This window comes from Trachymyrmex septentrionalis, unplaced genomic scaffold, assembly GCF_001594115.1.
Source record: "Trachymyrmex septentrionalis isolate Tsep2-gDNA-1 unplaced genomic scaffold, Tsep1.0 scaffold17, whole genome shotgun sequence".
Lineage (NCBI taxonomy): Eukaryota > Metazoa > Arthropoda > Insecta > Hymenoptera > Formicidae > Trachymyrmex > Trachymyrmex septentrionalis.
In genome coordinates, this window is record NW_017304864.1 from 675,540 (window position 1) to 692,629 (window position 17,090).

The window sequence follows — 17,090 nt, forward strand, 5'->3', positions numbered from 1 at the left end:
TCGAAACAGAAACGTAAAAATTTATTTAGAAGTTTGCAATTATTTTCATAAATACATATAATTGTTGCTTATGGCATATTCGTCTCTTTCGAAACAACAGTTTTTTTTTATTTTATGCCTTTAATTAATTTATAACAATCAAATTATAGCTACATGCAAATTAACAGTTTGCGCTATAAACAGAGTTGCATGTTTGATTAAGGACTGCATGTTTGAAAGATCAATCCGCAATAATTTGGTTTGTTAATGCCTGTCGATGTTTTGTGGAATGATAAATCGTTAAACAGTGGGTTAAAATGGTACGCGATGGTACCACTGGCGAAGGGTTTGGTCTGTATAATTACCAGTAACGATCGATACTCTCGACTTATCAGTTATTGTACACGCGTGCAGCTTACGTGGCAACTTGTGGCCTTCCGTTTTGTTCGGAATAAAACAATCCGAACAACAAGCGACACAAGATAGTTAGTTATTACTAACGCGATATATCATGATTACGTCTTCCTTGTTTATACATGACGAACGATTACGTGGAATTAGAAATATTCATGTTCCGGGTCGCGTATTCGTTGGACAATTTACAAGCATGCTTATTCTTTTTTTCACTTATTTTCTTTCCAGCCTTCGAGTTACATAGATTGTTCTACTTAGCATTATTATTAATGTGTTTGTGTGCTGAGAATAAACATAGTTGCATATTCTCCTTTTTAAAAATGTAAATATTTGAAAATATTTACATTTTTAAATAAATAAATTTAATAGAATGTTTTTCATATTTTTTTACAAAAAAAATACTTTTTATTTTACGTGAATTAACAGCGGAGGTAATTTTTATTCGATAAGTACTCGTGTTATATAAGCGTTATACGAAAAGGAAGCCTTTTTTTAATAATGGAAAGAACGATTTTACTGAAGTATTTAGAAATTTATATAGCTAGGTATAAATCTGAAAACAATTTCGTCAGACGATCGAAATAATTATGTAGAACCTTTGAACATTAATGATAATGCCGCAAAAAATTTAACATACTTATAATAAGTTCGAGTATCTCATATAATTACATATATTTTAATTGCCCAAACAAAATTATCTTTTAGTCTGCATCTAGATAAATTTTCAGATACTTCAGCAAGTAAAATCATTCCTTCCGTATTTTTTTTTATTAAAGAACTCCACATTAGTTATAGATGTCCATTAGTTATTGTGTCCCGATGAATAGAGTTAATTCTCACATATATGATGTATATTACAATGTGATGAACAAAAGATGTCATAGATACAAAATTTATTAGCTAGTGAACAGTTTTTGAATTATAGCGTATTAAAGGTGAGTTTTTTCTGAGTGCTTACTATTATAGTGGACAGATTTTAAGCAGTGAATAGCCAATCCCGATGGTCCAACTTCTCAAGATCATCCCATCATTTCGAAAGGTATTTTTTACCTGCTTTTACCTATCATGACAGAAAATTTGGGCGTCGCCGTGATTTACAGTCACGCCCGGTGACTAATTCTGTTATTTCCATTGATTAATTCCGCACGATCCGAACTGAGAGAACGAAGGAATTCTCTCTTTCTCGTCGAGATGAATTCAGCGGAGGAGGATGAGAGAGAATGCGCCGGTTCTCGGCCAGGCGCTATTAACTCGATTGATTATATAGCGTCGACCGGATACCTCGGGGATACTTTTTACGGGTGTGCGGTGCACTTATGTCAGATCTCGACCGAACTCGACCGACAATGAGAAAGCTGCCGCACTTGCGCGACCATAATATCGATATTTGCACACTCGGTAACCTTGAAGGTATCCACCCTACGAGCCTTGAACTTGTACGCTGAAGAATCCCATGCGAACTTGGCGACGGTCCAAGTCGATCTACTTAGAGTCTGCATCCTCGACGTGGATTAGAGATTCGCACTTTTATTTTTTTTTTTCTCTACAATATGATTTTTATTAGAACTCGCACCTGTCCGCATCTGCCGGATTCTGATAAAAATCTCACGTTTAACGTTAAAAATAACCGTAGGATGCCTATCGTTAGGATCGATCAAACATTCGGCGCGTTCATCGTCTCGATTGCCTACAGTAGTAAAAAAAAGATGATATATAACTTGATTAAAACCATCGTATTTCCTACAACTATTTAAATTATGATTTTTATGAAATTTTTAACATTTTACCGTATTGATAAAAATGAAAGGAAATTGACTTCCCTAAAGACTAATGTATTTTTATGGAAAAATGACATATTACTTATGTAAATAATTTTAATAAGGGATGAAATTTACACAATCCTATATTAATTTTCAGTGTTCAAATTTTGAAAACTCATGACGTAGTTTTGAATATAATATAATTGAAAGTATGACGCAGGAAAAAAGTCAAGTTATGTATATTCGTTTTTAATCAAAACGATCCAATTTTTAGAAAGAATAAAAGAATTTTAAATACTCTACTGAAAAATTGCGAGATATATATCACTTTTCTATCAACGCCGCAGTTTATTAATGATTTTTCTGATAATTTTACTCGTAAAATTTTTCTTTCGAATAGTTACTTCTACCGTGATAAAGAGTTATTGTGTAAGTCATTAAAAATACTAGGTCATCTAAGATATTTTCCGCAAGCATGTTTTGATACCCATAAAGCTAAAATGGTTAAATGAACGATTCGAGCGCCTCGTGTATTGCATTTTTTTCCAAGATGTTTTATTATTTGATCGTCACTCACTCGTAATAAAAGTTCCGTTACTGCGATGTTCCATGATGCACATTATTCCATCGTGCCTTGCGGGGATGAACATTATCGTTGCCACTAAGCAATGCGATATCGACGCTGTCCATTTTGATCAAGAGATATGTATCCGGTGCATCCTGTTATGCGCAATAGTTTTTTTTCACAGCCTTTCGCATGGTCGAAGGCAAGATTCGATCTATGCGCACTTATCCGTTTCCGGGTGCGTGCTTTGGACTATTAAGCTAAATATCCCTTCCTTTCGAAGCTAGTAGAGAAAAATCGCCTCGCAGATCTCGATGTTTTGTCTAATCCCAGGAATTTATTAATTATTGCGACTCAAAATCAGGGTTGTTTATAAAATGTTTAGATGCATTTGAACATATCAAGTGTCGCTTTAGTAATATTTCGATCATATTAAGAATAAGAACAAAAAAATCAGGCTAATTTCCGAATAGCTTTTTATTAAAGTAAAATTCAGAACTTTAAGTATTTTTAAAAATACGAAACTTCTTCACGTTACAGATATAAAAAAATATTGTATATTAAGGAAAAGAATCCTATTTTGGTGCTAAAAATGTTTATATGTAGATGTAAGATTAGCGTTAAGATTCGCTTCAACTTCGAAAATAGAATTTTTTTCTCTTATTCGATTTATTCTTTTACATTCACTCTAATTTCTAACAGAAATTAATATAAATTTAATAGGATACTTACATTTTTATTTTCTATTTTCCCATATTTATCCTATTTCAAAGATTATTCATATTTTATATTTATCGTAAATATTTATCGTAAATTCATTCACACCAAAATTATTCTATAATTTATATATATCTATCAATTTTTTTTTTAATTCCAATACGTAATAAACATTTATCCACGTATCCTTTTACTCCAAAGTAGACAATAGATGTTATCCTATCTGTTCTAGCTACAAGACTTTTTTTTACACACGCAAAGACCCTTCGTCAATGAGCCAGTCATTAGAGCAATGTATCTCGTGTACTCGTGCCTCTCGTAAAAACCATTTAATGGATTGAAGAGAAAAGCACGGCGCCGTAAGCGGCTCCGCTTAGGAATTCCTCACCGGGCGGATACACCTTATCGCGGCTCGTCTTTCACGAGGAGGTATACCCTTCGGCGGAGGTTATCTGTGGGGGCCGTCAGGTGGGAGGTGGAGTCACGGGTGACGAGTCTCGGTAGGGCCCCCGTCGACGTAGCCAGTAGATAGGTAGGGGCCCCCCTCGGGATCCCACGGCACGCACGTACCCCCGGTAAACGTTGGACCCCCACTTGCGGCCGGCTGAGTCGTGCTGGTGCGCGGTCGATCATCGTCGAGTCGCCTACAGTTGTAGTCGGCGCACCACTCCGCGAGTACGCGACACTCCGCGCGCGGCGGACACCCCGCGAGAATACCACCGGTACTCGACACCCAGCGAACGAAATCGTAAGCCCGCCCGAAGGATACCCCGGTACCCGGAAGAATTTTAATTACGAATCGGAAAAGCGAGCGAGATTCGAAGTCTTGCGTCTCGCGATCCGTGTTCACGGATCTCCGCGAATCACTTGTTGTACTCGTTAGTGGATTAAGTGTCCGAGTACTCGAATTTCTCGCGGGTAAGAAAGTGCAGGGGTACAAGGGGTACTTGGAATGAAATCCATGCTTTACATGCGATCGCAGTACGGACACTTCGCGCGACAGGTGCACCGCGAGTACGTGTACTACTCGGTAGTAAGGTACTCGAGTTTTGGCGGGATAGAGGCAGGCGCGTTTTCGTTTATCTAAAATTTCATTAAAATTTTGGCATCGCAGCTGGTAAACTCATTGATGAATAATTTAGATATTGATGGGATCAAGAGATCCACAATCGCATCGTTTGAAATCCGCATCCTACTTTTTGAACCGCAAAAAGTCCGGTACTCCAAATATTCTGCGAATACTCTAGTACCTGACGAAACAAATATCTTTTGAAGATTCGCAAAAAGTCTTCACTTTTTATTCGAGCGAAATCGTGGAAAGAAGAAATATTTTCCAGAATCGGGAAAATACAGTGAGTAATGTTGAAAACGTCAAAAATACAATATCATATTCAAATATTATCGATTTTCAATCGTATTACTTTGATAATTGATTTGATTGAATAATTTTGTAGTTATGAAATAAAGAAAGAAGTTGGAAAAAATCGAGAATACAGAAAGATTTCTTAAGATTTTTATGGGCAATATTTCATAGTAAGAATATTTTTAGAAAAGTAGCGAAATCATGAAATTATCACGATTACTAGTTCATGGTCCTCTCTCTTTTTCTTTTTGGAAAATAAAAAGGAAATCGATGCTATAGAGACAGATCTTACAATTAGAGGAGGCGAAACAAAGGGCATTTTCTAACAATTTTTAAAGATATTTTGAGACAATCTTCAGGAAAGTATTTAAGATATTAGAAATAATAATTAAGAGAACACTTTAATAATTAAATAATTAATATTTTTTATAAGAAGCCTTGCGATTAATTAATGACTTTGAGATCAAATGTAATGCACATGTTAAGAAAATTTAGACAACGGTTTTGTCACAGTTTATTAGGTTGATGTGAATTGATGAGACGAGATAATACCATAAATATTGCGACCGACATCCGCGAGTCGGAAATTATGTGCGTGCTTACGCAGAAGATATTCTTGCTTGAAGTAGAATGAGGAAAACGCACGAACAAATGGCGTTTAATGTACGGTATTCGTATGCGCACGCGATAATGGTGACAGTATTACGTTAATAGAGATGCGTGAGCGATCGAGATGTATGCGCATGGCTCAAACGATCGTCACTTGAATGCAGTAGGATGAATCAGAAAGTACGAACGCCTTGTAGAAGAACTTGGCTTTACAAAGAGAAGAAACTTAATGCAGATGATTAATTTTTTGTTTAATTTCCTTGTAAGAAATTAAATTATTTTCTCACAAAAACGCAATCTATAATAATTAAGACACAGTTTATTTTTCTTTGTTTTTGTTTCATCAATTAATTATTAATTTTTTACATAAATATTCATATTACAAAAAGAAAATAATAAATACTTGTAGATAATTGCATTAATTATTACATTTTTATTACTTTACCACATTATTATTAAATTTCGCATCAATATTATAAACATAAATACTATTTTGACAATTTTTGTATTTATTACATTTTGTTTCTGTCTAAAAATTCGGATGATGCATTTGAATTATGATCATTCGACACCACAATTCCGAGAACAAGATTAAAGCATGCCATGCGTATGCATAAATTACTAATCGAAGTAACAGACAGTTTTAAAGAATTCTCTCTACGCGTATATATTTGTATAAATTAATATTCCACCCTCGCTCTCTCGAAATATCCATAATTGGATGAATCAGCCTAGTTAATTGGCATTCCGTTAGCCATGGAAAGTTCAAGGAAATGCACTCTCAAGTGCGGCTTTAAAACTAGTGTTATATTTAGACGATTGCTTGTTTACGATCTCTTTGCGCTCCATTATATGCTAATTAGGAGTGCAACCCAGTAATTAGTCGCATTACTTTGCGCTCGAGTAGATCCGGCTGTACTAAGAATGTGATTACTACCGATATCCGCGGCGATTCCATTTGTTTCGAGAGTTAGTCGTTATAGATATCGTGTGTATATTTTCTGCTAGTAAAGTTTGAAAAATATTTTAATTAATTAAAATCGTTAATAAATAAACGATGCAATTGCCAATTGAGTGATGCCAATCCTCGTCATCAACAAAATGGTTAAGAAAGATCAACAAGCTGTAAAATGTGATTAATTTATAATTTTTGAATTAATTTTTTCGAAATTCGTTTCGTTATTTTTCATTAAAGTAAAAAAAAAATCGTTTTAAGGGTCACTTACTATGATTATTTTAATTGTGACATTAAAAGCGAGAAAACGCATAATGAAAATTTGTACATGATACATTAATATAAAAGTATTTTTCAATAAAATTTTTCAATAATATTTACGACCACTGAAATAAATTTGTAAAATATCCCGGCTTTCCTTTATCTCTCATTTTGTTAATAAATATTTTATTTTTTTAAGTAAATAATAATACATATCTAGAATTAAATTATGTGCCGAAAAAGAGAGAAATAATCTATGTTCAGAACTATGACAATCCCATTAATACATAGAAATAAATATAATTTAATTCCCTTTCAAAATAAAAAGAGAATTTTCGATACATTTTATTATAAGTTTGTTCAACCGATTACAAATATTGTCTTATTAAAAAATATTTTTATTAAAATACTTTTAAAAGAATTTTTATTATATATCTTCTTACTTCTCTTACGTTCTTTTCTCATGATCTAAGCTAGTATAAGTGATGAGTGATGAGGAACCTTAAGTGTAAATAATATTTTTGATTTTTTATTACAATTCAATTTTTTTATATTGTAATAAGATTTAAAAATTTCATCATAATATTTAAATATTTTCTTTCTTATAGATAAGATATTATAGTATAAGATATTAAAGTATTATACGAAAGAACAAAAAAAATCCATCAAAACTTATCGTGATACATGATAACTAAAAAAGATTCCGACTTTTTTCCGCGATAAGGTAAAGACACACTTGAGAGAGCAAAGTAAAGGGGTTTAGGATAATTAATCTTATTTCGCACACACAAAGGATTAGAGTACTCATTGTGTAGTACTGACCCTCTTTTCATCGATCGCTCCATAAATCACTGCCATCACGCGAGTAAAGTCTATTTCGACGGAACAATTTTAAAGCGTTATCACAGAATAGGTATTTGGTAGAAAATTCACGTATAAAAGTTTATGTGCATAAACATTGTACAAATGGATGGAATAAAATTTCACACAAAGCTGCACGCAAGAGATAACGATAAAATAAAACAAAAATAATATTCTTGCCTTCTCTTTTTATAAAACATATAAATCTATATAGCAAAATATGATCATTGTCCTGTAATAAGTTATTATAAGTCAAATTATTTTGCTTTTGCAGTTGATTTCATATTCACAAGTAAATTTTTTTGCTGAAATTGACTAATACTTTTAGCAACATTATGCAGCTAAAATATTATTTTAATATTAAGTATTAAAGATAACAAATAATAGTCCATTCAAACTTCTTTCTAATTGTAAGATAAAGTTAACTTTGTACATCTCTCTGCTGGAGAATCTATAGCATTAAAATCGTCAGATGTGTAACTTATTTCAAAATATTTTGCGTGCATGAAATACTGTATACTTTAAGATAAAATATATCAAATTTTAATAAATATTTGTTTGAATAATATTAACTTAATTAACATTTACTCACGGCAAATATACATTTATTGAATAAAAAAATAATAGATAAATTAAATTAATGATTTTTGTATCAAATAAATATATGTTTACATTTAGTAAGTATTCAGCTAGTACTATTCAAATATCTATTTATTAAAATTTAGTACATTTTTTCTCAGTGCACATATACTCAATAGTGTTATAAAAAAAAAAAACCAAACGGACCTTAATATTATCCATTCAATGCAGCCGATCATTTGAACCATCGAAGGAAACGAAGGTTCTTTGCGTCAGTGATTTTATCCCGCGAGATCGGCCATCGATCGTCGGAGAACGGGAGCGTGATTGCGAATCGCCCGATCGGCGAAGTCGAGCATCTGATGGTTCTTCAAGTAGCGAACCGGATAGAGATCCAAGTCAGTGCGGAAGGCGGACACAGCAGCTAGAGAACTCTCGTATATCTCGCGGAGAGGGAGACGCCCTTACATGCGCTGTCGTCGCGCTGTCATCAGTACAAATCGCACGCGAGCTAACGTCTCGGCGATAGTACACGTGCGCTACGACGTACAGCGTACGACGCCGCAACGGTCGACACTTCCGTCTCGTCGTCGCCGTCGACAACTCGTCGCACCGTAATTACAGCAATAAATGTGCCGCCGTTGTCGCGGATGACGTCTCGGTCGTTCTCCAAAATGACGATCATCAGGATCACCCTGTTGCTCACCCTCGGCATCGCCTGCCGCGGTAAGTACGATCTACCAACGATTTTCCATCTGTCAACCGTTTCGATTAGTCGTCAGGAGTTCCTCGAACCGCTATTCGGCACTTTGGTTACCGAAAAATAATGCAGACATTGCAGCAGGTGTTGCACATTTTATTAAAATTTCGTGAAAATAATTAATTACTTAAAGTAATTAAAATACAAGTGGGAAACAGCAAGATATCAATCAAGTAGTATCTTAAGTACTGTCTTACTTTTTGATACTTGATATAACAAATAGATTAATTAACTATTTTAAAAGCATATAAAATTTTATGATAGAAAACAAGAAGTATATATTATAAAGCAAAACTTTTATCTAAATGCTTTTATTATTGATGTTAATGCGCTCTTTTTTTACATCAAACTTTCTTTTAAATAATTTTCATCAGTTTCTTAAGATTAATTTTTATATTTGAGTATAAATTGAATTTAGGTATAAAAATTAATGTTTATATTTAAATTTCATTTCTCTTCTTATCTTAGTTTTTAATTACTTTCTTACTTTTTTCTTATCTTTATTTTATGAAACTTCTAAAGTTTTAATCGCGATCCTGACAACGCTTGTTATCGCCTGCAAGTTACGAGCAGTCATTTGCATTCTAATTGGCGCTCTCGATATAGTTTCTGATAGCCGATTGAAGTGAAGCGTCTTAAAATAGAAAGCTAGATGATAGAAAGATCGATACTTATTTCTAAACGCGGCTGTAAATTGACAATGCGACTCGCCATCACTCGAGCTACTTGGGTATGCATCGGTCGTAGATATGTAATGACAGAAATTTGATGCGTCGTCGATTGATCCCCTCGACGAAAATTACTTACGTAATTGAGCGATTACAGGGACTCGCGACGGAGATTAATGTACAATATTATGTAACGCAGGATGTGCTGTTCTTCGTTCGAGCGCATAGAGTCCCTGAAAATCTTTTCTTTTCCATTTGACGACGACAATTGTATTAGAACATTCTTCGGAGCTACAATCTTTAAGATTAGCTTGTTCAGTTTAATTAATTATGTCAAGATATCTGAAAAATTTGCGCTCGTGGTTTGATAAAAGAATCTTTAGTTTTGCAACTTTGTAATTTATCGTTTTTATTATATGATAAAGCTTTAAATTAAGTCACATTGTTAAAATAAAGATTAATTTAAACGATGAATTAAGCTAGAAATTCAATTTGCGACAAAATTTTCTTAATTTTTTAATATTACTTGAAATTTACTTAATTTTTATATTGAATTATTTTATAATTATCCATTCTTTGTACGATGTAATAAATTTTAAATCAGCAACTGTTCGCTGTCTTTTGTCCAATCAAATATAATAAATACAAATTATAAAAACAGCAACAACACTTCTTATTTGTCAAGCAATTATCTTGCTAACGAAAACCGTTAGGTGTTATTATTTATCGATTGTTAAACGATCGACAATACTACGAGCCTGAAATCTTTTAGAAAATAACTTTCAAAGATTGAGTCTTCCAAGAGCGGCGTCAGTCGCTCAATCACAATTTTGTCAGTTAAATTTATCGCTCATCTCTGCAAATTTTTTTTCCGCGCTCTCGCTCTTTGCTTAAGACACTTTCGAATTAGATTACAATTCGTATTGTAAGCAACATTTTCTTCACGATTTCGAATAAGTGTTTCTCGCTTTCACGTGACGAAAACCGAAGATATCATCTTCGTGGTCAGTAAAATCGGTCGATTACATACTTTATTTGTCGCGGTCTGGAGAACTTCATCCTTGACTTCATTTATAGATTTCGTGCTCCGAAAAGTCGACTCTCATTTTTTCATACATTCCATCACGGAAATTTAGTTAATCCAATGTACATGTATAAATAACCGTTAAAATTAAATACTTTTATTATATTAAAGATAATTATATTTTACATTAAAATTCAGATCTACGCGTTGCTTTCGCCTGATCTCGTTTGCATTTGCCACGCTCTATCATGTATATATCTATTATTATATAATTCTATATAATCATCTATTATTATATAATTCCATATAATCATCGATCATATAATTATTACATAATTATTGAATTAGATATAATATATAAAAAGCAATAAAAAACAAAGTACGTGAAAACTTGCGATATAAATTTTAAACAATATTCTAAATATCTCGATATAATCCGATCTTTAATTCTGTAATTTAGCAAAAAATAGTTTAGTATAACATTTTCCCACAGTTTCTCGCAAATAACCTTCTTATATGATTATATAATTTCAATGTCCGCACGTAGCGCCTTGAACAATACTTCTTAAGCCGCTCGCCTCTAATCAAATATTATATGCGATCGTTAACACGCGCTAATAAACACTATAAACAGTGTACAATAACGTATGTCATGCATAACACGGAATCAATATGCTATGAACCATCATTACTTTTACGGTTTCAAAGACCTTAATCACAACAAGGGCCACGTATATTAAATCACGATACTTGCACGATAATTGCATTCGAAATCACTATTGCGAGGGCATTTAGATCCATCATCAATACGACGCAATTGTTCGATTCGCCTTGAACATTAGAATTCTCAGAGGTAGATCCGAAATTTAAGTTATTGTACAGAAATTTATTCTAATTTGTTTTATTCGTCTCTTATACGTATATTTTATCACTTGTTTTTCCAACTCCTCGAAAATCTTTAAAATCGCAGGAAGGAAGTTTCACTTGGAAGTTAAGAAGTAACACTAGATGAAAGATTCGCGAAAGATATGTTTGCGAATTTTTTACATCTTCTTTTACTTTTCATGTAATTGTTCGTTTCTATATTCTCAGTTGTGGTAGGTATCTCAGCAGTATAATTATGGAAATTATAATGTTTTCTGCAATTTACAACTGCAGGTTATCACTTATTATTCAAAAACATTATCTCGGTATGTCGAGGTATGACATTGATATAGTCATACTTCTGATAAATATATTTACAAGTCATATCTTCAACATGTAATAATTTTATTTATGTAGGTTACATATTTTATAAAACAAAAATGAATTTACTAAGTAAACTAATAAATTCGTAATTTTATGTTATAATATTTGGGATACAAATCTTCGATATAAAATATAAAATAAAAATAGAAATCATAGATTTTCTTTTTACTTTTTATTCACTATTCGTAATTTACTATATTAATTCAAAAATGCTCTGAAAGATTGGTTATTGAAAATTCTGTACTAACGGAGAAAGCATTTCGATTCGACATCGCCTTCCTAGCATTGAAGTCTACTTCTACATGCCGCAAGTAGATCCACCTTGGCAGTGAAACCAGCTCGAGGCGATTCTCTTGCGCGCGATCTGTGTTTCGGGATCTCTTTTCTCCTTCTACGTTTGACATGGCGATTGCGTTTCATTAACAAGTTCAGCACGTCATCGGAAAACGTACGTGCGACGCGTAGAGGCGGTACGCCAATATGAAATTTAAAGGGCGATTTAGAAGGAATGTGTTGCGCTCAATACAAAATTTATTTTATTTTTGCGAAGAGATTTCGCGAAGTGTTGTCTTTCAACCATAGCGCGACATGATTGGTTAATTTATCAATGTAGATTAATTTTAATCTCGGTTTAATTTACTTTCTATTTTTTTCCTAATTCTTGTAATTAAAAGAAGATGAAAAGTAAATGAACTAAAATTAAAGTTAATCTGCATTAGTAGAAAATAGACAAAAATTACTTATATATTCTTATTTATTAATACAAATTTTTTTTTTACGGAAGGAATAGAAAAAAACCGATAATCGATATCGCAAAATTGATTTTTTATACAACAATAAAATTATTAAAATAAAAAAGCAATGGATGATGATCAAATGTAAAAGAGTTCGTAAATTTTATAATGAATTTTATAGTAAAGTTTGAACAGTTTTCTCACGCGATTTAAAAATTGTTCGGTCTAAACAGGCTTTAGTCGCGATCGATTCACTTTCGTCCCGCACGTCGCCAGAATAACAAATCGATGGCGACTGTGCTGTGTTTTTGCCGATGCTAAGACGACGGACTAGGCGAAATCATACTGGAATCTTTCATGCGGTCGGAATCAGAGCGAAACGCAGTGCATCACGTGCGTCGCTTTTAGCGCTGGTCATCGCGCGCGATTTCTTCGTTGGCGAGCACCAATTCGCAAGGATCAATCCGCGTTAGACGCTCTTAAATCGAAAATTTAATATACTGGATAGTACAAATTAATTACTCATTTTGAATATTAAAAGTATCTACTAAACAGCAGTAATACTCAAAATAAGTAATTAATCACTATCTTTCAGTATTAAAATGGATTACAGTATTAAAGTGAATTTTTGTAAGGACAATCGCTGTCGATAGTAGCACAATGAATGCAAATTTATTTGACGGAAATGTGTAATATCTTTCTTCGTGAATAATTTCATTTGATTATAACATCAAATTGATTATAACAGCCTCATAGGCTGTTGGAATTGACTACGCTAAAGCTGCTTGGGCTCAATTTGATCTACGTGTAATACAATAGGAAGAAAGTTTTGTTAGTAACAATGCATTTATGACTGATGATTTATTAAAATTTAAAACTGATTTAATGTAAGTTAATGTATAATGAGCATAAAATAATTTTTTAAGAAATTAGTAAATTTTGTAAGTCTAGAATGATTCTGAATAACCCAGAAAATTAACAGAAAATTATTTGCTAATCAAATAATATTGGTAACATGATTGACATGGTGACATTTTTGTCATTTTCATTTTACAATCATTAAAAAGCTTCTCTTTTTTGAGTTATGATAATTTTTTTTAAAACAAATTTCCTAAAATTTATTTGTTTTATTTGAATTATAAAATAATTTTAATGATTTTTAATGAAGTTAACTTAGTTCACTTAGTTCACTTTTAATGATTGATACAGTAAAGTTTACTTAAAGTCTACAATGAGATTTTAAGGCGTAAAGGCTATAGCACACAAAAAAACTTAAGCAGTAAGACATACAGGTAAGCAATAAGGAAATTAGTTTTTTGGATTTGTGTTATTATTTATTATGGTCTTACGGTTTTTACTATGATTGACCAATTTGCTCTTGGCCTATTTACGTTTCACTGCTTAAATTTTTTTTATGTGCCATGACCTTAAAACTTTAAGCCGTAAGAAATTCTCATCAATCACAGTGAAATGATGAGAATAATCAACTATGATTGGTCAATTTCTTGCAACTTGAGGCTTAAAGCTTAAGTTTTACGTCTTAAAATCTTATTGTAGACGCCACTAAACTCTTCAGTCCCTCTTTCATCATCTTTAGTTAAATTTAATCGATGATTAACTCACAAAAGTGCCAGTAGTAATTCAATGAATTAAAACTTCTCGTTTCTCTTCTTCTTCTTGATAAACTACGTTCAGTTGGCAATTGTGATGACGACGTTAACCATCGATCGATATTAATTGGAGTTGATAAAAGAGCCCCTAAGTAGCAATAGCTCGAGAATCATATTTTTGTTATTTGTGTCACTTTCGAAGTGAAGGAACCGTATGTACAACATACAACGTTGTACATCTCATACAGTATGCAGTGGTATTCCAATCGAGATATCCTAGGCGATCCCCTCATAGGTCGACCGGTGCATCACGCCACGCCGTACATAAAATACATCCCACCGCCGGGGGCGGTGAGGAATTCGTACGAATTCCGGCGCGCGCGGCTCTCTTCTCTGCCTTCTCTTTCCCTCCGCCTACCGGACGGCTCCCATGCACGCAGGTACATCTACCAACCCTTCCCCTGCCTACCACTCACGTGTTTGCATTCCAGCGCGATGTTTCACTAAATGCACGCATTGCACCGGGTTTAACCACCCTCCCTGAGGGAGAACCAGTTTCTTTCGGGGCCGACAGCGTAGTGCCGAGACAACGGCACGTTGCGTGCTTTACGAGGAGAAGAAGGAGGAGGAAAAAGGAGCGACACAAGAGAGCCGCGCCGAAACTCGCGAAGAATAGGCTGCGATTATCATTCCACGCGATCAACGCGATTTCTCCCCGTCTTCTCTCCCCGGAGACATCCTATGTGTATATAATAAAAACTGCATTCATCGAAACGCACACGTAATCTCACGCAGTCATAGATACCCAGTCATAGATATAAGGAAAAATCTCAGCGTCACTTCCGTGATCTTGAAATGTAGATGGTATATTTATGCGAATTCGAATTATGCGCTAGAATCGACGGCGTTCAGCGGAATGTTTATCTTGCAACTGTTGGAAGTTTTTCTGCGTTGATTGGATTATACTTTTAAATCTAGACTGATAACCTAGAAACATAACTTTTTCTCATCGAAGGAAACTTCCAACAGGTGTAAAATAAACTTTCTTCGCTAAACGCGACTGTATTTAAAACTTACGTATGGAAAGAATAAATTGCGCTTTTTTGGGAATATCCAAAAATTTGACTGGATGTAGATCTGAAAATAATTTTGTTGGACTATCAAAAGAATTATGTAGAAAACTTGAGCATATTAAACAACGTTGTAAAATATTTTTATATTCTAGCAATCAGCTAAAGTATCCTATATAATTGTTTTGATTGTCTAAGAAAATTATTTTCTCTTCTGTATTTAATTGAATTTTTAGATAAGTAAAAGAATTTTCACAGCAAAACCATTTTTTTTCACGTATGTACGAAAAAATTGAACCAAGGAATATTCATTGAAGCAGAACAACAGATCACAATAATGTTAAAATGAATTATGACTGATCGAAAAGTGACTTTTAATAATCATTTTGAAGTCATTTTGACTTTTGGATGTCATCATGACTTTTTGTTTTGCTTAGATAAAGATAGAATTTAAAATGAGGATGCAACGGAAATTGCAAGGTGAGCACTTTGCAACGATTTGTACATGCGCGATGTTTTTACGGAAACAAATTAAACGTTGCGAGATAATGAGGTAAATCACGATTTATGCGTCTCAAACTCTGCCTCCAACTGTCCAGCGATCAGATACGAAAGGTTTAAGCAGCGCGTAACCTGGATGCTCATCGAGAACGCGTAAGTAGTAAGTGTCGATTAGTCGAACGTCACGCATCAGTAGATCAAACCTCATTGAGCCGATCCTCGCGCTTTACTATGTGAACGACACTAGTATGTGAGCTTGGTAATTTACATGAAATACAGTGACACATAAATTATCTCTTATTTACGCGGTTTTAACGCGCTCGAAATGTTAAATAATCGACATTGACGTTTTTAATATTCGCCTTTTATACTCATTTCTTCACTCTTTAATTTACATCACGGAGATGCATTTAAAGCAAAGAATAGAATTGACTGCAGTTGTATTTATGGACAGAGAAGGTAACTTCCTCTTCTCGGGAATGTGTTAGGTAATCGCAGATAAAAAAAAAGGTGAGAGGACACGGAGCGTGTTAAAGTAATGAAATGCGGAATTATAGAAGTCCGATATTTCATAGTGATATCTTCTCGAAAATGATTGCACGCGATTAGCATGAGATAACAGAATCCTGAGGACGAAGGATGCACATTCCTGCGTATCCTTGACACGGTCCACTCGACTCCCGCGCTCGTCAGGCGTACGTCTCGCCGTTTACGGAATTCTCAGGTTTCAAGGCATCGACGTCGTCACCGTCGTGCAAATATAAAAAACGAACGTGCACATACCTCGGCGAGAAGTCAGCCGTGCGTGAGAAGAAAGAGAGGGAGGACTGAAAGAAAGAATAGAAGCTAGATCAGTTAATTATTATCCTGCAATAAACACCGCTAGAGAAATGCAAAAACTAACATCACGAAATTTGACAAACCTTTTTGTGAAAGGATATAATAATATTAATGAATATTGAAAAAAATTAATTAGATTATACTGATTAATACCCGTTTCTACCAATGTACATTAACTTTCTCAGTTCAACTTACTCTTCACCTTTTTCTAATTCTGAGAATAGGCTTGTTTCTACCAATGTAGATCAACTTTAATCTCGGTTCAACTTACTTTTCATCTTTTTCTAATTCTTAGAACTAGAAAAACATGAAGAGTAAGTTGAATCGAGATTAAAGTTAGTCTGCATTGGTAGACACAAGCCTTAGAAAAAGATGAAGAGTTTTGAACTAAGATTAAAATTAAACTATATTGAAAAATAGACATAAGTCTCTCCAGGGAAAATAAAAATTTACAATTCCAGGGCAAACTTTACTAAAATCAGAAAGTAACTCAACAAAAATTTTAATTTTTTGACTTATATACAATATATAACATTCATGTAACTTTTATTAGCAATTAAAGTAAATAAGGC

The 17,090-nt window shown here is 33.6% G+C and overlaps 1 protein-coding gene across 1 annotated transcript in view; it reads left to right on the forward strand.

Annotated features, from left to right (window-relative positions):
• Positions 1–4,101: 4,101 nt before the first annotated feature.
• The window catches only part of LOC108746424, a 33,564-nt gene continuing 20,575 nt past the window's right edge, over positions 4,102–17,090 (forward strand). The window contains exons 1-2 of the mRNA XM_018483198.1: positions 4,102–4,787; positions 8,243–8,789. Coding sequence (XP_018338700.1) covers positions 8,714–8,789 — 76 coding nt within the window. The 5' untranslated portion in view covers positions 4,102–4,787; positions 8,243–8,713. The remainder of the gene's footprint in view (positions 4,788–8,242; positions 8,790–17,090) is intronic.